This window comes from Carcharhinus amblyrhynchos, chromosome 7, assembly GCF_965287045.1.
Source record: "Carcharhinus amblyrhynchos chromosome 7, sCarAmb.v2.hapA, whole genome shotgun sequence".
Lineage (NCBI taxonomy): Eukaryota > Metazoa > Chordata > Chondrichthyes > Carcharhiniformes > Carcharhinidae > Carcharhinus > Carcharhinus amblyrhynchos.
Window position 1 is genome coordinate 26434927 of NC_137330.1, and position 25214 is coordinate 26460140.

The 25214-nt window shown below is 40.6% G+C and overlaps 1 protein-coding gene across 2 annotated transcripts; it reads right to left on the reverse strand.

Annotated features, from left to right (window-relative positions):
* Nucleotides 1-2731: 2731 nt before the first annotated feature.
* LOC145344833 (glutathione S-transferase alpha-4-like) lies at nt 2732-25174 on the reverse strand. 2 transcript variants are annotated; one of them, XM_080192041.1, is made up of 7 exons: nt 25063-25174; nt 20825-20922; nt 14213-14264; nt 13599-13731; nt 9602-9743; nt 5108-5236; nt 2732-3189 (listed from the first exon to the last, which is right to left on the reverse strand). In XM_080192041.1, the coding sequence occupies exons 2-7, from the start codon at nt 20906-20908 to the stop codon at nt 3067-3069; spliced, it is 663 nt and encodes a 220-aa protein (XP_080048167.1). In that variant the 5' UTR covers nt 20909-20922; nt 25063-25174; the 3' UTR covers nt 2732-3066. The 2 variants fall into 2 exon arrangements, with proteins under 2 accessions (XP_080048167.1, XP_080048166.1); XM_080192040.1 differs by lacking the exon at nt 25063-25174 and adding an exon at nt 24003-24129.
* Between the last annotated feature and the right edge of the window lie 40 nt (nt 25175-25214).

A 25214-nucleotide genomic window follows, 5' to 3' on the forward strand; every position in this document is an offset into this window, starting at 1 on the left:
AATTCAAAATACTCCTATGAAATAATTAAAACTGGAACTCTGAATAGAGTTACTGTGCAATGTTTGTGAGCCACTTCGTGACTTGCGTCGCCTCCTCAGCATTTTATTGCACAAAATACATTCAAGCAGTTGTTTGATATGGAGCTGAAATCTTTTCACTGCTGATGAAAGACACATTAATACTTGCACTTAAAATGACAGCTGTTCTTCTTGTAATAATTCAGTTGGGCTTATACCTTTGTTTATGCCTGGAAAATGCATTTAAATCACACAGTCCGTACAGCCTTGCATGTAGAATGTGCAGCACAAAACATATTCCTAAAATGAGATATAATAATACGTCAGACACCAATTATAAGATCTGGGGTTTGGCTTTTCTTTTCTGCCAACACGTAATGTTTGTCTTTCAGGATTACTGTACTGACAAGTACAAATTTGTGCCATGCTAATTCATGATTATTAAAGTGGATTGGGGAGTAGCATTTGCATCACTCCCACTGAAGTAAAAATGAGACACAAATTACATATTTCATAATTTTTATTGTGACAGGTAAAATTGTAAGTAGATTATTCATGAAATACTTTTAGTTAACTTTAAAAATTTAGTGGAGTTTGAAGAATTAGAATGCTTTCTAGTTACATAACTGTGAAAAATTAGATAATGAAAACTAAATTATGGAGATTATGGGCCTGAAGTTTCATTCTGATAAATCAGTTATTTGGACCTTTGCGAATTGTGCATCTTGAATGGGTGCAAAATGATGAAGGCAGTAAGTTTGGGGAAATCAATAGACCAAGCTGTAACCCGCATACAAATTTAAACTGGGAACTACAAGGCAGCACAGTGCACAGTAGTTGGCATTGCTGCCTCACAGTGCCAGGGACTCAGGTTCGATTTCTGCCTTGGGTAACTGTCTGTGTGGATTCCCCACATTCTCCCCATGCCTGCTCCACTTTCTTCCCACGGTCCAAATGATGTGCTGGTTAAGTGCATTGGCTGTGTTAAATAGTCCCTCAGTGAATCCAAACAAGTACTGGAGTGTGGCGACTCGGAAATTTTCACAGTAAGTCCATTGCAGTGTTAATACTTGTGACATGAATAAAACAAAAGCTTAAAAATATCAGTAATATTCGGTTTTAAGTTCATTTTTTGTCCTTTTCGTTTGTGTACATGTTTTTATTGAGAATGGTTTAGTTTTGAACTGCTATTTTTAAATTGTGTTAATGTATGAAAGTGCTAACATAAGCGTTAATGTGAATCTGTCCATTCCTATTTAAGACTGTCACCAAGATTTGGAAACATATAAAAGTTGAATTACATTTTAAATTACAGATGTTAGTGTGGATTTACTGTTACTAAAGGTTACTTGTGCAAATTTGAAAGGCATAAAAGAAGTTGTTTCACAAAAGTTAAGCTTCGGCCTTAGATTTACATTTGTAGGAATGTCTGACAGAAGTCCAATTTGAACTTCTCAAAATTTGTTGCTTAAATTGAAGTTGAGATTTTAAAAAAACTATTGCTTAGTACAGTGTAAATTCAAGGTTTCTGATCTTACTGACGGTTTTTTTCAAATGAGTGAAATCAGCAGCTACCTCCCTGCAATGGTCAGTGAGGACAGGCCCTCCCTGACGAGTCCAGTGCCTGGCAGATGACTGGAGGTCAGCCGAGCAGCGCTAATCAGTAGGTTGTAACTGTGGCTACCAGCCATCCTGAGGAGCGGGTTCACACAGGTGGCCTGTTGGCTATGGCCACATCCTGCAGCAGCAATGCCAACATTTGCCGATGAGGCCTGCAGTCTTGGGATCCATTCTGGCAGACATGGAGGAGGCTCTTAATTGGTGTCTCTGAGAAGGTCTCAAACATGGGCCCAGGAATGGAAAATATAGGGTTTAGACCCAAAATTATCCCATCCTGCAATTATTTTTAAAGGGCGTAAGATTCTGTCCTGAATGTGCCATTGCCTGCCAACTCCACAATTACCTTTTCAATTACTTCCCATTTGCATCCCTTGACTTGTTTCGGACTTACCCTCAGCACCAACAATATCCTGGACAAAGCCCCTCAATATATAAATTTCAAAACTGCTGTCACAACTGCAAAGCCATCTATGAACCAGCCTCACCTCACCCTTACAACGTTTAGCTTGACAAAAATGTGGACCCCCAAAATGTCCTGTTGGATTAAGGAGTCAGTTTTTAATACAGGCCTCTGTGTTTGCATATTATGGGTGGGAATTTCCAACCACCCTCCCCTTGCAACACGGCTTCTGGCAGCAGAGGCAGCCCACCATTGCTCACCGGTGGGATTTTCTGGTTCTGCCGAAGTCTACGGCATTCTGCATGGCTCATCTGTCCTGCTGTTGGGTGGGCTGGAAAATCCCACCATAGGTCTCTGCCTGACATGGCAGCAGTATAAGATTGCATCCTGACTTGCAGTCAAAAACTGAAAATATGATCCTGGAATAAGTGCAAAGGCAAGAATGACTCAGGACTGAATATGTTCTTGTATTGATGAGTTTTGTACATTTATTTTAGGCAATGGATTTTTTCTTTTCTAAAGTGTGGAGTAACTACTGTTTTCCAGCTTGAGATACTTCACTATCTTCAGTAATCTTCCTAACAGAAAGGAAGGTAAAGAACTAACAAAGCATCTAGTTTCCAAAATAATTTGCCCTGGTGTCAGAAAATAATGTTGAATCTTGCAAAACAACAGAAAAGACTGCAAAACATCAAGCATTCAAACATAGTTTATAAGTTTCTCCCCTCCCCATTTCACCATCATTTTTCTATACTGTTAACGTTTTCTAAGAAATTTATTTCTAAAGTACTGTGATTTACAAAGCAAGCATAAAATTTTATTCAGGTAATCACAAATATTTATCATCTGTTAATATAGACTGACATTTAGAAAGTTTAAATTATGACAGCCCCATCTCTACTTAATTATTCATTATTATGAAATGCATTTGACAGCTCAGATCCTCCAACATAAAACCTTTTATAAGTCTGGAGTATAATTACTTTTGATAACACTGGGGATTTGCAATTCCTTTCATGAGATCTTGTTCAAAACCTGAGAACTTCTTTTGCAGTCTGAACGTAGTGATCATCCGGTGGAGGCTTTCTGGGACTACCAGGTTGCAGGAACTTATGAATTCTTGGGATACTGCTGATTTTTGCCTTGAATTTCTGGAAAGAATTGTTGGAGCACTCTTTATTAGACAGAACTATTCACTCATTCCATAACACCAGCACACATTGTTCAACAAGTCACATTGTTGGCACAGCCCAAATAAATATTTGAATAGGAACGTCATTGCTTTATCAACAAGGTTAAAAACAAAATTAAAATCACATGAATTGAAGAGTAATTGAATCATTGCAAAGACAATACTGTTTCTCGATGTTATCTCAGTTATATTAAAGATATTTTATTTAATGATAAAACAATTCTAATAGTCTTTCCTCCAGCATTCATATTTTAAACTTAATCACTAAGATCTTTCCAGCATTAAAAAAAATTCATATTGATGATCCTGCAAATAATCCATTAGTTATGCATTTGTGGATGACTGACTGCCCAATGTCCTGCAAATGTTTCTGACAGAGCTCTGGAAGGAACTGGAGGCAAAGAATCTCAGAGTAGTGGTGACTATGACAACCACTGGTCAAGCATGGCCACCAAGTCCAGCTGGCATCAGACCACCTTCCAGTAGTCTGGAAACATCTGTCTTCAGCTCACGCGACACCCTCAAGCCTGCTGATAGAACGTTTTCAGACATCTCCAGGAAACATGTGTAACAGGTACAGCCTCCATACCTCTCTGCGGCTTCTTTCTCTCTTGTGGGGAAACAGGGCTGCTGTTGGTTATTTTAATTCTCAACTGAAATCCAAGCTAAGACAGAGTTAGCAGCATCCTTGCTAACCCGAAAGATCAGAGCTCCAGAGTGCAGATGAGACCATCCAACAAACTTTCAAAGTGAAGTTGAGACCTCTGAAGTGTATACACAGTAACCTTATAAAACAACCTCTCAGCACAGGTACTGTGAACAAATCCTTTCCCACAATCAGGTGAGCTGCCAATACTAGGTACTTAGTCACATATTTCCCCTATTGAAGCGCCACTCTGAGTTCCCCTTGCAAGTTCCAGGGGATTGGAAAACTCATGGACCCAATGTTCAAGTTGAAAATCAGTACCAATATGACAATAATTGAACGATTCACATCCACTGCAAAGAAACGTGCAAGTTGGTGGGTTGGAGCTCGGCTCCCCACCGTTGTCAATTTTCTGTTTTAACGCTCCACCCACTCCCAAACCTGTGCTCTCCTACTAGTTTCAGTCCAATCCTTTGTATCTAAATGAGGGAAGAGGCTAAACTCCTGTTTCAAGCCTAATTCTTATTTTAGGTCTGTTTGGATCGATCTCCACCAAGGAGTGCCAAATGTAAAGACATGACTTTAAACCCCTCTTAATAGGAGGTTCAATGGGGCTACCAGAGTACCAGTTTGAAGAATTTCAAGAGATATAAGCTCAGTTATCCAGTTCTATCACAAAGATGCCATTTCACAACATAGACAATCTCAGGAAATCGGGATATAATTTTGTAAATATTAATTCTATGGAACAACCATTGGCGGTGGCACAATGGTTAACATTGTTGCCTCAGTACCAGGGACCCAGTTTCGATTCCTAGTTTGCGGGTCAATGTCTGTGTGGAGTTTGCATGTTCTCCCTGTATCCGTGTGAGTTTCCTCTGGGTGCTCCAGTTTCCTCCCACAAAGATGTGTGGGTTAGGTGGTTTGGCCATGCTAAATTGCCCCTTACTGTCAGAGGGACTAGCTAGGATAAATGCACGGGATTTTGGGGATCAGGTCTGGATGGGATTGTGGTCGGTGCAGACTCGATAGGCTGAATAGCCTCCTTCTGCACTGTAGGATTCTATGATTTTATAACACTAATTATTTTCATCTCAACATCACAAAATGTTTTACAGTCCTTTCTTTATCTTGGTTCTTTTTCACTTCTTGTGCATTCATTTTTTTTCTTTCATGTCCTTTCAGCTTCATCACACAATGTAAATTTTCTGATTTAATACACAAATCCTACCTGCAGCTCAGGGAAGTCAGACAGAATGAGGGGAGCATTCTCTTCAATCATCAAGATAACCTCCAGCAACTGAAGATCAGCAATACTGAGTTGGTTACCAACCAAATATCCACTTTGTTTACTTAGGACCTACAAGATAAAGCATTTTACATTAGAGGTGCAAATAAAAGAGATGTCAAGAGGTCCATTATTTCATCCTATTAGAAATTGAGACATCAGATAGCCAGGTAGCCGGCACTGTTAAATTAATTTGTGGCTTCTGGCTGCAGAACCAAATTTGGGATGATGGTGACAGAAAGCGAAGACATTTTCCCAAACAGGGGGTAAACTTTCCATTTGCAAACATGTATCTTTTCCAAAACAGAATGTTGTGTACACATTCCCCAGGGTGCGTGAAGAATCGGTAAAACATGTATTCTCTTTTGCAGGTGTTGTAGAAGACAATTTTGCCAACACCAAGTACTTTAGAGACCTAGGAAGGATGAAAGTCTGACTTAATTGTCACATCGCCACAGGTAGGCTTGCATTGCTGTCTTGCAAATCCCTTCTCAAAGAACTAAATTCTACTTGCCTGGCTGTGATCTCTGGGTACAGTAGAATAATGGTTATGTTGCTGGACTAGGAATCTATAAGACATAGGCGCAGAAGTAGACCATTCAGTGAGATCATGATTCTGTTCTGCCATTCAGTGAGATCATGATTGATCAGGTATGATAATCATCAACTCCACTTTCCTGTCTTGTCCCCATAACCCTCAATTCCCTGACTGATTAAAAATCTGTCTACCTCAGCCTTGAACATAGTTAACGATGCAGGCTGTACTGTAAAGAATTCTACAGATTCACCCTCCGAGAGAAGAAATTCCTCCTCATCTCTGCCTTAAATGGGTGACCCCTTACTCTCAGATTATACCCTTTGACCCTAGATACTCTGTAAGGGGAAACAATCTCTCAGCATATACACGTCAAGCCCCCAGAGAATCTTTTTCTCTCAATAAGGTTGCCTCTCATTTTTCTAAACTGCAATGTGTACAGGTCACTCCTGACCTCATTATAGCCTTAGTTCACACGTGAACAAAAGAGCTGAATGCCAGAGGTGAGGAAGACAGCTCTTAACATCAAGGCCGCATTTGACTGAATGTGGCATCAAGGAGCCCTAGCAAAACTGGAACCAATTGGTATCGGGGGCAAATTCTACACTGGTTGATGTCATAACTGGCACAGAGGAATATGGCTGTGGAGTCATCTCAGGCCCAGGACATCTCTGCAGGAATCCCTCAGGGTAATGTCCTAGGCCCAACCATCTTCAGCTGCTTCAACATTGACCTTCCCTCCACCATAAGGTCAGAATGGGGGACGTTCACCAACAATTGCACAATGTTAATCAACTGTTAGTTCTAGGACAACTGCATTTCCTGATATAGATGTTACTAACTTAGATTTGCAGGTAGAGGGCACAATTTCAAAGCAGGTGAACTGAACTGTGAGGAGGATAGTGATAGGCTCTAAGAGGGCATACATAGGCTGGGCTGGATTGTTTTTGTTGGCTAAATATTTTTAAGACGCGGGTTGATGGGTTTTTGATAGGAGAAGGGATTAAGCGTTATGGGGAGAGGGCGGGAAAGTGGAACTGAGCAGCAACAGATCAGCCATGATCTTATTGAATGGCGGGGCAGGCTCGAAGGGCTGGATGGCCTACTCCTGCTCCTATTTCTTATGTTCTTATGTTCTTTGGGACTCTGATGCCAGGGTTGAATTAAGGTAAGAACATGGGGAAAACAGTCAAACATTAGCAATTTTCCCCAAATTGATGTTTAGTGGCAGAGGGTGGGTTCATAGTCCAATTTTTGCTTTGCTTATCAATTTTATTTATGGTCTTATTAAACTGCATTTTGTTTTGTTCAACCTTACCCCTTAGATGCTTTTGCTTCTATACACTATTAGACTATTACCTAAGCAGTCTAATCATCCTTATTCCTCCTACCAAAATGCATCAATTCACACTTAACCACTTTGCAATTCATTTGATCATAAACACCCATTCTGTAAGCTTCCGGTATTCTGTTACATTTTTACTTTGTATTGACTGCACCTCCCAATTTAGTGTTTTTGAAATTGCATTTCCAATTTCAAGAATGCTTTAAAATTTCTCATAGGGCTCTAACTGCATAGAATAATTAACATTTGGCAACAAATTCTCCCAGAATAAGTGGTTTATTATCCTCTGAAAGATTCCCTCTGAAACACAAATCTATTTTTTCTCACTCGTGCTAAGTAGCCTGCATTGTATTTACAACATTTTCTGTTCTGGCCCACTGACTATTCATTATTTTTGACATGAAACCAATACACTTTTAGAATTGTAAATGGTACATAGTATATCCCAATTTACTCAGGATCTAAGTCCTCAATGATTCTTACGCTGTCTGACTGCCAACTAAGTTACAGTTACATAGGTATAATAGACTACTTAACCTGCAAACCTGTTCCATCAAACAATGAAATCATGGCTGATCTATGTCTTAACCCCATATACTCTCTTTTTCTCATATGCTTTAATGTGAAAAACAGAAATTTACCAATTTCAGGTTTAAAATCAACAACTGATCTAGCATCCACCAATTGCAGAAGGTTCTAAGCTTCTCCATCTTACCCCTACAATAGTGTCTCCTAACTTCACTTCTGAAAGACCTGTTTTTCCTGATCCTTAACTCCCAGAAATAGATTCTCGCTAACTACCTTTTCAGTTCTCCTTAACATCTTGGAAACTTCAATCAAATCACCTCTTATCATACTAAATTTCAGAAAATACAGATCTCATTTTCACAATCGCTCCTCATAATGTAATCCTTGGAGTCCAGGGATTACTTTGGAAGATTTGCACTGCACTCTCTTCAGGACCAATATATCCTTCACCAGGTGTCAGTATTCCAAGTGTGGTCCATCAAAGACTTCGTACAGCTGTAGAATAACATCTGTGCTCTTGCCTTCTAATCTTCAAGATTCAAAGTCTAGTATTGCATTAGCCTTTTAATTATTTTGTGTACCCATCCAGGACATTTTAATGATTTAAGTATGCGGACTTCATAGTCTCTTTGGACCTTCACTGTTTCTAGCTTTTCAACATTTAGAAAGTTTTCTAATCATTTCGTTTTAGGCAAAATGTAGATGATCTATTTGTCACAGTTTTGCCCTCTTACAAAATCAATTAATCTCTTGCTGTATTTTTTTTGCTTTCCATTGACACTGCCATCTATACTGGTGTCATCAGTAAATTCATCCCATTATATAAGTAGATAATAATTGATTGAGGCCCCAAAGAACCTTGTGGGTCACCACTCTTGTCAGTGAAGTACCCACCTATTGCTTCCACTCCGTCTTCTGACATGCAACCGATTTCCGAACCAAGTTAATATTTGCCTTGAATCTGCCATGAGCTTTAACCTTATTTAGCAGTCTCTTTTGAGGGACTTTATCAAGTACCTTCTGTAAGTCCATATAAATAACATTCTCAAACATTTCCCTGTCCAATATTTATAGTCACCTCTTCAAAAAACCACTGTAAATGTTCATGCATTGTCAGACTTAGCTAAATCAGCAGTTTATTACTTCAAATACGGCCTGCTCCCGTGTTGGTTCTGGGACATATTTTTGCAGAAAACTAGCATGAATGCTCTCAAGAAATTCTCTACCTTTCCAATTTGAGCTAGTGTGCTCATCCCAATCTATGTGAAAGTTAAAGGCCCCCATTTAAAAAAAACACTTTGGCCAGAATTTTCCAGCCATTCACGCTGGCAGGATCTTCTGGTCTTGCTGATGGTGCATCCCCACCACAGGTTTCCTGGCAGCAAGGGGTGCATTTAATGGAAAACCCCACCGACAACAGTGGGATCAGAAGATCCCGCTGCTGGTCACTGTTTTGCAGGGGATTGTGTGGAAAATCCCGCCCTGTGTCTTTGCTACAGGCTTGGTTAATCTCCGCATTTTTTAATTCTTATCCATTAATCTCCACTGCACCTCCTCGTGTTTCTTATCACTCAGGAAATTTCATCCTTATTCACTTCCCCTACCAGTTTGTCTAATACCCTAGCTGTTATGTTTCCAGTATTGATCATTTCTCCTACATCGCTTGCTCGAATGCCCTTATAATTTTATCTGTATTTGGTGGTACTGGTACTAGGTCAGTTGGGCTGTCCCTCGATTCGAGAAGGACAGTTACTGCCGTATGTCTTCTGCCAGGATTCTCCAATCCCGTTTGCCCTGCCACCACTGCCAGCAAGAACGGAGATTTTGGTACTCAGCTGAAACTCAAATCATTGCAGTCGAACCGGAGAATCCCAGCTGCAGGCGAGGTGGGAGAATTCACAGTTCCAGCTCACTGAGCAGACCTGATCCCCAACCCACAAGTCTTTTGTCTCTTATACAGGACTGTCAAAGTGAGGTTGAAGTTAGCTTTTTCAACATCATTCTCCTGCTCTCACACTGCATTCATTACCTTCTCAAACGCTGGAAAGTATCTATTTTTGGCCTTGTTGTTTATCATGACAAGATTACTCTCCCTTTCTGCAGCAGGAAGGAATGGTCGGCGCATCACAAGAATCATCAGATCTCTGACCCCCTCTGCATACATGTCAATTCTGGGATGGAAAAGAGAAAAGCACATAAATCTAAATAATTTCCATTTAGAAACAGTTATTAAAGGTTTTTTAAAGTTGCTGTTTTTTGTTTGCCGTTAGCAAGGGAAGGTTATTACAGGACACATGCTGCTGTGTTGGTTTGTTTGAATATTGTCCAGGACCCCCATGCCTGTTTGAATGCATCTATCTACAGTTCTGGATGATCTTCGGAAACACACATATTGCTAAGGTAAACAAAACTATTTCTAAGTATAATATAGCCTCAATTATGAATGTATTTACAGTCAATATCCTTGAGATTTCTTGTCGATCATGGTGGCTGTAGGAGTCAGACGCCAATTAATTATCATCTTTCACCAATCTATTTGGTGGAAAAAAAATTGAAATATTGCCTGCATCTTAAAAGATAGGTAAATGAATGGGGTTCAGAGCAAAGGAATCTGGGGATACAGGTGAAAAAGTCGTTAAAAACAAAGGAATTATCAATGCTAACAACATCATGGGATTTATTTCTAGGGTTCAGAATTCAAAATTTGCATAGTATTCTCTTCGGCTGCAGTGGAGAACTGTGCAGAATGCCAATTTCCATACTATAAAAGAGACACAGAAGCACTGGACAAAATGTACAAAAAAGGATCTGAGGATTTGAGGATCGTACCAGAGACAAAAAATTACAAATATTCAGAAAGATTGAACAACTTGGGGCTTTTTATGATGAGTACAGAAGTGCATGCCAGAAGCAGTGTCAGGCATATCTAAAAATGAAGTGCCAGGTCACAACACAGGAGCGCATGCGTGCTAAAAAGTGAATGCAGCATGCCGATCAGATCAAAGTGCATCCAGTTGTGAAAGGTGGAGGACAACTAAAGAACTAACCAAAGGGGCTGCAGTCAGAGTGCAAAAGACAGGTCTGAAACATTTGCAACAATCGTCAGCCAGAAGTATCATGCGGATGATCCATCCTGACTTCATTCTGCGGTCCCCAGCATCACAAATGCTCGTCTTTAGCCAACTTGATTCAGTCTATGTGATATTAAGAAGCAGGTGAAGGCACTGGATACTGGAAATGGTACAGGCTTTGACATCTCAGTTGTCATACTGAAGATTTGTGCGCTCCTAGTGTGCCTCGAGCCAAGCTGTGTCAGCACAGCTACAGCACTGGAATCTACTTGACAATGTGGCAAATTGTCCAAGCTTGTCCTGACCACAAAAAACAGGACAAATCTAATCCGGCCCATTACCATCCCCGGGTTAGGTTGATTGGCCGTGCTAAGTTGCCCCAATGACAGTGGGATTAGCAGGGTAAATACATGGAGTTTCAGGAATTAGGCCAGGGTGGGATTGTTGGTGGTGCAGGTGTGATGGGCCGAATGGCCTCTATTTGCACTATAGGTATTCTATTAGGGCAGCAAATGCTTAAAACTACCATTTGCATATTCTCCTCCAAGCCAAACACAACCCTAACTTGGAAGTATATTGCTGTTCCTTCATTGTAACTGGACCAAAATCCTGGAACTTCGTCCCAAACAGTAGAGTGGGCATACCTGCACCAAATGGGCTACAGCAGTTCAAGAAGGTGGCTCACTATCACCTTCTCAAGGGCAATTAGGGATGGGTAATAAAAATGCCATCTATGTACACATCCCATTAAAAGATAAAATAAAGAAACATGAGTTATTTGGATGAACTGGAGAAACTGCTTCTTCTCCTTAGAACATAAAATAGACCAATATGACTTCAGAGAGCCATTTAAAATTGTGAAGTGTTTAGAAGCTTTAAATAAAATAAACCCTTTCCAATGGCTGAAAGTAAGTAACAAAAGGGCACAGACTGAATTCATCAGACTTGCCCTTACTTGTGAAGTGGGGGATAAGAAGATAAACATAAACACTAAATAGTCAGACAGCAAAATACTGCAAGCAAGTTACAAATGAGATAGGAAGGAAGGATGATTTTATAGACAATGAAAGGGTTTCTACTACTTTGATTAAGAAGAAGATGACCTGCTAACATAGTGCATTTTTGTATTATTGTGTAAAAATATATTTTACAAAGCTCATGAGAAACATCAAGAGAGAAACAGTGCTAGGAAGGCTTGCTATTGGCTAATTTCCATTATCCAACAGGGAAGACCTGTATGACTTGTTGAAAACCAGAAGACACCGTGAGTATCACATGACTTGAAGTCTGGAATTGAAGAGATCATGGGATAGAAATTCCTCTCTGGCGCTATCACAAAGTAGGTAGTATCACACCGGGTGTTGTCTCTTGCCATCTGATATTCAGTTCCACTGACCCTGAGATAGAATGGAGTACTGGGCAAACAATACTGTCTGTATTATGGTACTCACAAGTTTCCTCTTCTATCTCTCCCAAGTGTCCCAAAACAGTTTGCATCCAGTGGATGACTTTTAAATACAATAAGCTCTGAATTGGTTTTAATTTGACTTGATTGGATTGGAATAAAGTTTTTAAAAAAAAGCATTTTTTAAAAGCGGCATCTCGGCCTTTTGGCTAAGATGCAAATGAGATTGAGCCTTAGAGGGGGTGCAATGTCTGCTCCAATCAGCTTGGATCATGTAGATCAAGCCCAAGACAGGAAGTGAGAGCCCTGTCTTGTCGGCTTGGATCGGGAATGTCTCACTTTGCTGAGACTCTGAATCGGACTTTGATTGGATTGAATTGGACATATAAACAAGCACTGTTGTTATGTTGTGAAATGGCAGTGAAATGAATAATCAGTTAATTTGCTTTTGGCAGTATTGGGATTTGTTCTGCAGAGACAAAAGAACATTCTTCTCCTCTGAAACAAAATAAACTTGCCAAAGCAAATCAGAAAGAAGAATAAAGTTGCAGCGTTCTTATGACCAGTTTTTTTCATGCTGCTCTCAAAGAGAAGTGTAAATTTACTTATTGTGAAAGGTTGCCAAGGAAGCAATTGGCAGCACTTTTCAAAGGTGAATGCCACCTCCAAATTGCTTAAAGAAGGAACTTAAAGATAGAAAAGCAGAGAACGTTAAAGAATCATACACAGAAATCAGATGTAAGTTTTTGTATTGCAACAATAATTCATTATTTTACTTTGTAATTAAACATAAACTATTAGGATAGATTTGATGAATTGGTACTCTCTCTAATTTTGTTCACCAAGGCACAAAAAACCCACAAGTTCTGGAAGCAGCCATGAGGGTCAAGAACCAGATGCCAAATATCAGAAGATGGGTTGCAAAGGTTCAAACTCTACAGCCTTGGAAAGAGGTAACTGCATGACAATTTCAAAAGATAAATGGGGTAGAAAAGATTGACTTGGACAACAATTTCAAGTTAAGGCACACCTACAGAACAAGCGGTCAGGATTATCAACTGGTATGTAAATCTTAAAACTACTGTCAAAATGCACTTTATACAAACATTAATCAATAATCTTTTGGATAGGATGTTGGAGGCAAAACTTGATGGTCATTAATGAGACAATTAGTTATGATGGGATGGGATCACAGTTTCTATACAAGGCTGCACTGAACAAAACAGCTTCTCTCATTTGTTCTTGTATTTTGTGCTGATCTTTTACATAAATATCATGTTAGATCTCCAAGTCCACCATTACTCTGCTACAGTTGCCTCAAAGATAGACAGACTATTTCCAACTTTTCCATTCAACTTTAATGCCCAACTGAACCACTGCTTTTGGTTGCATCTCCAACAATGCAGCACCCCCCTCTGGACTGCATGTGTTATTGGTGTAGACTAGATGCTCAAATTCTCATGGTAAGATTAATGATATATTTCTGTTTTCACTTATAACAATGTGAACTTTTCAAATGTAAAAGGAAGAATTGTATTAGTTTGACATACAGTGCTCTTTCACGGATATCCTTTCCATGAAGATTGTATTTTGATGCTATGTAGTTTAAAATAGCATTGGTCTGGACCAACTTCATTCCATCAATTTCAACCATAGGAACCTGTTCAAATAGAAGAACTCCATCTGTCGAGAAGAAAAAAATTATGGGTATTCTTGGGACTAACTTTTATTTTTTGTTTCCATAAAAGTTATAAATGTTCAAAGTGACAACAAATAAATTTTAATTGAAAAGATACCTCAGGAAAAAAAATTACAAGCAAAATATATCATTTCAAGTACTCAATGTGAAATGCGTAAGAGAAACTCTCCTGATATTGAGGTAATTTTCCTCTGGGCCTAAAGACAGAAGGCCAAGGATCATGAGGAATTGTTTCATCTTTGTAGAGACTGAACTTTCTGGGTTATCAGGCATGTCTAGAAGTAAAGGGCTCCACAAATTTAGAAACTGGACCAAATAAGGTCTGCACATATTGGACGCAAGCCATCCCATTAATAAATTGGTAGGCTTTGTGCCCATTTTATGCCCAAACAAGCATAAGGCATGAGCAATTTTTATCTGGCATGTCAATTTCTAGCCCATTAACTTTTAATAGAGGTTTCATACCTTTCAGTAGTTTTTCATACTGTTCCCTGGTCTCTAGATATTCTTCCTCAAACTGAAATAAATAATTAGCACAAAATACTTGGTAAAACATCTCAAATTGTAGTGGGGGTTACAGAAACTCCTGCTTTGAGACATCAAGACAAAGTAGATTAGTTTAAAATAGGGACCACAGTGTGCCTTGTATATATTAAAGGTATCACAATGTGCCTTAAATGCTACATGAAGGTATTGTCTGTATAAACACATATATAATCATTTTTGAACAATTATTGTAGATTTAAACTATATTTTTGTATTTTCTTGTGAGCTTTGGCCAACAAGCAGTTTATCTCTTTGCATAATGGGAAATAGATTTAATTAGACAGACCACATTCTTTTGGAATAAAGAAGTATAGAGCATATGCCCAATTATCAGGGACAGGCCAGGCAGCTATATTACCAAGGCTTTTTGAAATGAATAGAAGGATTCAACTTCTAACTGTACTGAATAGCTGCAATGCAGGGGGGGCAGGAAAACAGTCAGGGAAGATGACACCCTTAATGTTCTCAAGACTGCAGGTGTTAAGAGTGACCCTAGGATCTACTGGATTTGCGTCGGTGAAGTTACGTGGGAAAAAGAGTCTATGGGTTCAATTGACCAATGAATTCCTAATTCTGTTAGAAGGTAAAGTGCCGTTGGCCTAAGTAAATAAAGTGTGCAAATGTTTGGATGATAGGTGGGGCAAGAAGATCAAATCTTTAGAAATGTATATCTGTTGTGCTCATGTAATGTAACATCAGAGAGAGGTTAGAATCCTCTGACTATCTCTCTCCCAATATGTGTGGGTCAAATAAAGAACATCTTAAATTGCATACTATCTTTCACAAAGTCTTTGTGTTAGCTGGGTTTGGCTGAATACAAGACTCCCCAGTGGAACAGCCCAAGGAAATTCCCCTTACACAAACATACAGATCATCAATTTTGTTTGCAATGTCATTCATGTTTTCTTTCCAAAGCTGTATGAATGTATAGTGAGCGCTATGAATTTTATCTCCAAGGACCCAAAGCTGACAGCTTGCACTGTCAAAAGGTTTGCTGTTATTCAGAAAGCCCATATAACATACAGCCTAATTAAGAGATTCTTCAATTACTAGCCCCACAATGAAATGGTTATCTAATATACACCATGGCCAATTTCCTTTGGAATGGAAGATCAGCTAGGCAGTCAATTCAATCAGGTATCACTATTTAACTCAATTGCTAAAGTCAGAGCTACCCCCAGATCTCAGCTACACATTACTGAACTGCCCCCATGTTTCTTTTCCACTCCTTTCTCAAAAGATTCCTGTCACTTGAGAATTCATTCACAAATAGCTAACACGAACACCCACATCCTCCCTTCTACCTGACCAGTATAACACTGGAAGCTCTCTCCCTGATGTTCAGTGCTGCTCTGGACAAGGAGAGAGTAAAGGGAAGTAGGAAATGAACATGTTATTTACCTTACTATTATTTATGCTGTTGGCAAAATTCAACAAGCACACAAGATCTATGTGATCCTAAAATTCGTGGATCAAAAGATTAGCATGCTGCAGGATCATTGACTGTTCTATTTCTGAATTATTTCATCTGAAGCTCCACATGGATTGCCCATCAGCAGTACCTGTCCTTAATTAATGGAAAAGCACCAGGAAGTCACTCCAAGAAATCTGCACCAAAGTTAAATTAAACATAACAAGCAATGAAAATAAAAACTCTCCAGAATCTGAAAGTCCATTTTCAGGGTTTCTTTTAGTTAGTTTTTTCCCCTCTGTATCTACAGAACTAAGCACTCATGGGGGTTTAATGTTAAGTTCCTTCGCCTGGCATAAATGGAAGTTATGGCCTGAAATGGTCTTGGGTAAAGTGCCACCCTGTCCAAGCTGCCATACTGGGCATGGCCAGCTAGGGCAGGTTCACAAAGTATGCAATGGGAGCACATGCTGAGTTCAGGCAGCAGAGCTACTTGTAATATAAAAGCTGGGGCCCTATGACATATAACTATGCCAGTACATGTAAGACCAATGTTCCCCACGTGCATGCCTACACTAATCTACCTAACCAGCAGTTGTTAAAGGAATACTGTCGCTTAAACAACAGAAGATATTTTTAGCTTTAAATTGTGCAGACTGGAGTGGAAATTGGGCAGGAGTACCACACTTGCCAAACTAGCCTCTTAAGGGTCTGTTTTGGGCCTGTAAAATTCGATGCAGCATGATATATCTTTTTAAGCCAGTGGCTTCTGCCTGCTTTCCTCAGTCAGCCCCATGCATACATCCAGCATTTCAAATGTCTGAGTCAAACAATCTTGACATGAAGTTAAACATAGAAAATATTGAAAGCAAGCCATTGTCACTCAAAAAAAACACTGGTAAATGTCTTGAATGAAATGGAAAGGCAATCTTTAAAAGAAGGGGAAAGGGATAAATCTGGCAAATATAAGCTAGGCTAAACCTCCAAGACCACTTGTAGGATGACGCAGGGAAGTCAAGCTCCAAGACTTCAGACACATCCAAGTCAGGCACTGGACGTGGCAGTCTGCCATTCTTTTTCAGCTATGAGGAGAGGCTGAATAAACTAGGCTTGTACTCGTTAGAGTTTAGAAGAATGAGGGGAGATCTCATTGAGACGTACAAGATGATGAATGGGATGGATAGGATAGAGGTGGAGAGGCTCTTCCCGCTCAGAAAGGACAGTAGGACTAGAGGGCACAGCCTCAAGATAAAGGGGGGGCGGTTTAGAACGGAGTTGAGGAGGAACTTCTTCACTCAAAGGGTGGTGAATCTCTGGAATTCTCTGCCCGTTGAAGTGGTGGAGGCTGCCTTGCTAATTATATTTAAGACGCGGGTTGATGGGTTTTTGATAAGCGAGGGGATTAAGGGTTATGGGGAGAAGGCGGGAAAGTGGAACTGAGCCACGACAGATCAGCCATGATCTTATTGAATGGCGGGGCAGGCTTGAAGGGCTAGATGGCCTACTCCTGCTCCTTTTTCTTATGTTCTTTGGTGGTAGGAAAACCTTCTGTGGGAGGGATGGGAAAACGAAAGAGAGAGACTGTCAGTAATGTTATCTATCCCAGGCACTTCAATCCTTCCCATCACCCCATGTCCTCATGATTCTGGAAGCTGACAACTCACATCATCTATGGTGGTGTGCATCACCTCAATTACCTGCTGATTATTAACACATCATTGCCTCCACAGTCCCGGGCACTGCCCATGTCCCTTGCTTATGTCTCTTCATTGTCACCAGTGGCCTCCCAAATGGCTGCACTCTCTCTGCATCTAACGAATAATGATGCGACCTGCACCCCAATGCAATTGGGTGGTTGCTGGTGTGAGACGCAATGTTGCCTTTCCAGTAAGCCAGCTCCCGACCTTAAACACTTGACAACGAAGGATTCTGCCAGACTTGCTGAGATTTTCCAGCATTTTCTCTTTTGGTTAAGCTTTGACAAAAGGTCATCTGGACTCAAAATGTCAGCTCTTTTCTCTCCTTACAGATGCTGTCAGACTTGCTGAGATTTTCCAGCATTTTCTCTTTTGGTTTCATATTCCAGCATCCGCAGTAATTTGCTTTTATCCAGTGTCTAACTCACTGCCACTTCTCTTCCAGGACTGCCTACCCTGAAGAAACACTGCTCTTCTCACTGACAGGAGCTTTGATAAAGGGTCATCTGGATCCGAAACGTCAGCTCTTTTCTCTCCTTACAGATGCTGTCAGGCTTGCTGAGATTTTCCAGCATTTTCTCTTTTGGATTCTGACACTCATCCTGATTTGGAAACCAAGGCAGCGGAGAGTGGTGAAGGTTAGGATGGCCAATTGCCTGGATGGGTATAACTCACTGGATTGTGAGGTGGCACCAGTGCTTTCAGGGGCAGAGTAAGGCCACACCAATATGCATTGTGGGCCATCAGGATTTCACATTTCATGATCTTACTGCTGTCATGCTATCATACTCAAGGCACCTGGGCAGTCAGTGCATGAACTGTAACTTATACACCAATGGGGAAATCAGGTGTTAACACCGTGCCCTGCCCTCAGGACGCCTGTCTTGCCTTCTCCCTGAGTGGCATACAGCCAGCTCCTGGGACTGACAGGTATCAGTCGTGGGAGCCCCTCTGGCCCAGATACGGACCCCTGATATCTCAGGCCACTGGCAGCAGCATGTGGCAGACTGGGCTCAAGTCTCTGGTACTCACGTAAAGAATAAGAGTGGCTGTGAGCACACTGATGGACCCTTGCAGTATCATTTGAAAAAAAAACTTCTAACTTTCACATGATTAGACATGACAATGCTCATTCTAGGAAGCACTTCAGAGTTGATACAGTGCGATGAACTGTAATATCTGACAAGCTCCCTTGATTGAGGCAACAGCTGCCAAGCCTGGTGCTTGTAACTTTTAGTGGGGCCCGGGATGGAATGCCAACAATAAATCACACAGCCTGTCCAGATGACAGGGAGCATAGTGACCAGTGCAACACTAGTGGGATTTGAAAATGACTTCATGAAATCCCTCAAAGGTCTTTCAGCAGGCAAAGAGAATACTTACCACATGACCCCAACCCAGCAGCAAGCCTTGACCTGGGAACTCCAGCCCAGCCTGAGCCCCAGCAAGCCCCTGCACTCCTGAAGGCCCTTCACCCCGCCCAGCACTATGACAGTAGCTGGCTCACACTTTTGCACCCTGGAGGCTAGTCTGAGTAATACTCATCTCCTCACTTGCCCTTGCAATCCATGGCACCTGGAGCACACTTTAAGGGGCCAGTAGTGCTTCCTGCTGGAAGGGAGGTGGGGATGATCCTGTGCCAAACCCATTAGTGAGACTGAAATAAAGTCAACCTCAACCTCAGACTTTTTGGGTGAAATCCAGTTTGCGCCTCAGAAAGGGACCTGGAAGATTGCAAACCATTTGGCAAAACATTTATTAGCCTTACTGGAAACTGTTGTTTTGTTCTGGGCACCAGGTTTTACAAAGTAGAGTGGATAGGGAAGAGATTTATTAGAATGGCACACTGGTTTGGCGTTCATCCTCTCCCTCTTCCCTAGAGCAGCAGCTGTGCCTATCCATTATTGTACATTCACTCTACCCTCAGGCTGTAAAGAAAGGAAATCTTGTTTGAAAGCAGCTAATAAGCTGTACAATACATTGGGTTTTCTGAAAATACATTTTAAATTATACGCTGCAGAACCTTTATGATAAGCAGGACAAAGCAGCACATCCATCATACAATTCTGTGTATATAACTCATGTGCCTTCAATGATACCACATTATTAACCTGACCCAGTATTAACTGGAGGCTCTGTTGCAACTGTTTGTAGCTGAATACAACCTGTCAGCAGGGGTGAGCTGAGGGCAGAATGTGACATTGAGTTGTGCAAGAATACTTTGGGAACTGTAATTAAGTTGTTACAGACTGTGAGCCATGGAAGGATAGATTGGCATGTGCTAGTCTTTGCTTCAACACAGCTGAAGTCGGAATTCCAATTCTGGTCAGGTTTCAAACTTACGCCTCCAGGTGTGTGCTGTGATCCATGGCCACTGATTTCATGCTGCAAACTGCTAACTTCTTCACCTTTGTGACCAATTCTAACTGCTATTAACTGATCATTGCACAATGCTTACATCAAATATTTATTCACTCCAACTAGTTAAGTTCAAACTGCAGAACTAAGGATGTTCATAATCTTCTTAATCATTAATTTATTTTAATGATTAATCATTATTATTTATCATTCTACACAGGTCCACTTACACAAGGCTATAAAGCTCCCTTGAGTCAAAAGAAGATTGTGAGCAGTCTTAATTTGCAACTTGGAACTGAACAAAGTTCAGAAATGCACTATATATCCCGAGTGACATGATTGGCAGTTTTTTATAGAAAAAGGAAAAAATTAATTTGAAATGAAACAAATATTTTTGTCGACTTGTGCGTGATTAGATAGCTAGGATTGTGGTTGATTTTTATCTTTGCTAGCTCAGAAACATGGAGAACAATTCTAGTGCCTGCTTGTGCTGCACTGCTGAAGATCAGATAACTCAGTACAGGACCCACATATGTCTCAGTCCACACACCATTCCCATCTCCATCAACAGATAAATATCCAACCCCTTGTGAATGCTATCAGCCATAATGAAGGATTGATAGTTGTGTCATAACCAGTGGAAATGCACTACAGTTCTAATCCACAGCATCATACATCAGCATTGAGATCGGCAACTCGTTAAATGTCAATTGTGCTCAATTAAAAGCTTTACTCTCGGCTCCCAAGTCATGGGTTGTAGGGGGTCAGTGCTGGCCTTAGAATGTTATTGCAGTATATCCTGTTCAAAAACTTTGTCCAATGGTAACATTCCTTTTCACTGGCAGCTAACACACAGAAGTATTTTAAAACTATCGCTGTGGAATTGCAAATTGTAGTTAAGTCTGTACCGAGTGCCATGCTCACTAATAACATCTTTGGTTTTAACAATCATGAACCAGTAATTTCAAACATACTTTTAGCCTGACATATATCGAATATATTTTTATCTTCAGCAATTTAACTTTGATACAGTGCACAAAAAAGTCAGTTCTTCTCATACACAACCTCAATGCCGGCAGCTGCCAAAAGCCAGCGTATAGACTCCATTCTCCCTCTTCCATTAAAATAATGCAGCTTGGGCTTGGACATGTTGGTATACTTTTCTAGAAAGAAGAAAATAAGAAACAACATGAAATCAGTTACATGATCATCTCCCCCACCTCCACCTCAGCACAATAAGTTGGGTGTTGTGGGACATAGGCCTACAGGTAACAACAGCCTTGAAGAACAAGCAAATCATACAACTCTGGATGTTGAGTTTCAATAAGTATGAACTTTACTGTTGCAACTATAAGAGCTAAACCTAGTTTCAACATAAACAACTTCCTGAAGTGGTTACTACATTGCAATGTGTGGAAAGAACACTTTTCCTGCCACAAATGTTGTAAAATAAATACAAATTAATTAACTCCTCAATTGTAATTAATCATATTGCCATTATATATTGCTTCTTTCTATCAATTTAATCTATTGTTATTTTTTGGTTGCATGTTTATTTACAGATTTTAAAACTAAAGGCTTGTTGTAAATGTATTTGCTGCCTTTTTACATTTTGTGCATTTCATTTTTACTTTCAGCGGACAGGTGACTTTATTGCCATTTTGAACAGATGGCAGAAAGACAGGCTTGTTCCAAACCAGTGAGGAATGTGGGAAAAACAACAGCCCTAATGGAAAGACTGCTACTCTTATCCATTTAGGAAATTTACCATTCACATCACCACTCATATCACTGAATGTTTATAGTACAGAAAGACGCCATTCTTTTCACCCCATCTGTGCCAGCAGGAATAATGATGTGGAGATGCCAGCAGTGGACTGGGATAAACACAGTAAGAAGTCTCACAACACCAGGTTAAAGTCCAATAGGTTTATTTGTAGCAAATGCCACTAGCTTTAGGAACTGGCTGTTCCTTCATCAGGTGGGTGGGAATAACCCAGCTAGACCAAAAACCCAGCCCTTACCCCAAAGCATTGTATTGTTTTCTCTTCAGATAATTGTCCAATTCTCTTCTGAAAGTCACAACTGAGCCCATCACTCTCTCACGCAATGCATTCCAGATTCCCACCACTGTGTAATGAAGTCTTCCCCCATGTTATTTTGCTTCTTTTGTCATTCATGTTAAATCTATGATCCCTTGGCTCGCAACCCTTCCACCAACGGAAACAATTTCTCTCCACCCACTTTGTCCATCGTCATGATTTTGAACACATCTATCAAATCCCTTGTCAACCATTTCTTCTCCAAGAATCTTCTCCAATTGGTCTATGCAACTGAAATCTCTCATCCTTGGAACCATTCTTGTATATCTCTTCTGCACCATCTACAAAACCTTGCCGTTCTTATATCTGGTGTCCAGATTTGAACGGAATACTCCAGTTGAGGCTGAAGCGGTATTTTACAGAAGATTCACTACAGCTTCCTTGCGTTTGTACTCTATGCCTTGTTTCTACAGGCTAGGAATCCAAATGCCTAAAAGTCACTTTATCAATCTGCCCTGCCACCAACAATGATTTATGCACATTCTCTCTATTACTGCATACCTTTAGAATTGTGCCCTTTGCTTTATTTGACCTCTCCTTGCTCATACTTCTCTGCATTAAATTCTAGCTGCCATGTGTCCTCCCATACTATCACCTTGACAAGTGTTTTTTTTGAAGTCTACAGGAACCTGCGACTTGCTCCAGACTTTTGTTACACTTTACGTTCCTCCTGCACTTCATATCTCTGAGAAGAGGAACTTTTAAGCTGTATTCACAAATGTACAATTATGAGGCATATTTCATGATTTCAGTTCATACCCAACTGTTTTAATTTGAAGTACATTCTTGACATGTCGCAAGTTGTAACGTAGAAAACAGTGCGGCCAATTCATGCACAGCCAGGTCCCACAATTAGCAAAAGAAAGCTGACCTAGGCATCCATGCTGTGAGCCTGGTCTTGCAGTGTCCATGCTGCAAGCCAAGCCTGAAGAGGGACCATGTTTGTGTGTGTGCGTGTGTTGTGTTTCTAAAAAAAAGAATACAGAGTGCATATGTGTGTGTTTGTGAGAGAGACTGGAGTCAGTATCTGAGTGTGTGAAAGACAGAACTAGAACTATGGTGGGTGTTCTGAGAGACAAAATGAAGAACATGTCCTTGTTTATGTGTGGTTGATAGACAGCGTGGAGTCAGTGTGCATGTGTGTGAAACAGAAAGTATTATTGTGTGTGAGAGAGAGACAGAGTGGAGCATGCATATTTTTGTGTGTCTTATGTCTGAGAGGGAGTGTGTGTGTGTAATAGAGAAATAAGAGTGGCCCGTGTGTAAGTGTGTGTGTGTCTGAGAGAGAAAAGGGGATGAGAGAGAGGAGAATTTTTTTTTGTGTATAAGCACCTTTAAGAGATGGAGGTTGTGTGTGTGGGCAGCATGGTGGCACAGAGGTTAGCACTGCTGTCTCACAGCACCAGGGACCTGGGTTCAATTCTCAGCTTGAGTCACTGTCTGTGTGGAGCTTGCACATTCTCCCTGTACCTGTGCAGGTTTCTTCTGGGTGGTCCAGTTTCCCTCCCACAGTCCAAAGATGTGCGCATTAGGTGGATTGGCCATGCTAGATTGCCCCTTAGTGTCAGGGGTACTAGCTAGGGTAAATGCATGTGGTTATGTGGATAAGGTCTGGGTGGAATTGTGGTTGGTGCAGACTCGATGGGCTGAGTGACCTCTTCCTGCACTGCAGGATTCTATGACTGTTCTTTTTTCATGATATTGGCTCAAGTTTTTAGATGTCCAGATCACCAACAACCTATCCTGGTCCCCCTCATGCTGACACTATATTAAGAAAGCCCACCAGTGCCTCCACTTTCTCAAAAGACTGAGGAAATTTGCCATGTCAGCTGTGACTCTCACAGCTTTTATAGATGCACCGTAGAAAGAATTCTTTCTGATTATATCACAGCTTGGTATAGCTCCTGCTCTACCCAAGACCACTAGGAACTCCATAAGGTCATGAATGTAGCTCAATCTATCATGCAAACTTCCCACTGTCTCAGCAAAGCAGCTAGCATAATTAACAACGCCATGCACCCCAGACATTTTCTCTTCCACCTTCTTCCTTCGGGAAAAAGACACAAAAGTCTGAGGTCACATACCAACTGACTCAAAAACAGCTTCTTTCCTGCTGCTGTCAGATTTTTGAATGGGTTTACCTTGCATTAAGTTGATCTTTACATCCTGGCTATGACTGTAACACTACATTTGGCGCTCTCTTGTTTCCTCCTCTTTGAATGTTTTGTCTGTATAGCGTGCAAGAAACAATACTTTTCATTGTATTCCTTCCTTCAGCCCAAACAGTTCACTCTGTTGCCATTCAGTCTACTCTATATTCACCCAACGATTCCTTCGATTCCATGGACTTTGATTTTGTTTACAAGCCTGTTATATGACATGCCCTATCAAACATATTTCCAAAGTCTAGATCCTTCTCTCCCTACACAGTATTAAGTTATGGGATGATATCCTCTTGGGATTCACACTTCAGAATCATGAACTGGAAGGACCTTTGTACACAGTAACAGCCAGAACAGGAAGCAAAAAAAATTCACACCACAGGTGCTGGATGTCTGAAGTAAAAAAAACAAAAAATCTGGGAATATTGAATAGGTCTGGGTACGCTCTGTATTTCCAGAACCTGCTGTATCAAAACGTACACCGACTGACATTTCAGTGGCCCCTGTAAACACACAAAAGTTTTCTTAACACTTCCACCAAACTTAAAAACAATCTGAAAAATTTTGAAGTTTTTTTATTAATGCACAGGTAGGTTTACATTAACACTGCAATGAAGTTGCAGGTGGCATGGTGGTTAGTACTATTGTCTCACAGTGCCAGGGACCTTGGTTCGAGTTCCCGGCTCATCAGGTGCAACAGTTTCCAACCACAGTCTGAAAGATGTGCTTTGGCTGTGCTAACTTCTCCCTCAGTGTACCCAAACAGGTGCCAGAGTGTGATCACTAGGGGATTCTCACAGTAACTTCTTTGCAGTGTTAATGTAAGCACATTGTGACTAATAAGTTAACTTTAAGTTACTGTGAAAATCCCCTAACATAAACTTTAATACAACACGAGTCTGCAACTGTAAAACAGCAAAGCAATTTAGATTCAAACAAGCAGCAAAAGAAATATATTCATTTTATACAGAGAAATTGAAGTCTGAGCTAACATTTAAACTGCAAATCCTGTGACTATATTTTGAATTACAGCACTCACCGAAGATCAGCTCTGCTGTGAACTTGGATACAAATGTTTTATAGGACTAATTCAGCTACACAGCAGAGGAGCATGGAGTGCACCAATAGCAATCCAGCTGATCTGCATACTCAAAGGCTGATGGGAACCAGTGAATTCAAGCACACCACTAT

Excerpts from the sequence above, each read along its gene's own strand:
- LOC145344833 (XM_080192040.1), bottom strand. Across the intron at positions 14,265-20,824 it reads TGGCAGCTGCCGGCATTGAG|TTTGAGGAAGAATATCTAGA; the intron begins GTTGTGTATGAG and ends TATTTATTTCAG. Across the intron at positions 13,732-14,212 it reads GTATGAAAAACTACTGAAAG|ATGGAGTTCTTCTATTTGAA; the intron begins GTATGAAACCTC and ends TCTTCTCGACAG.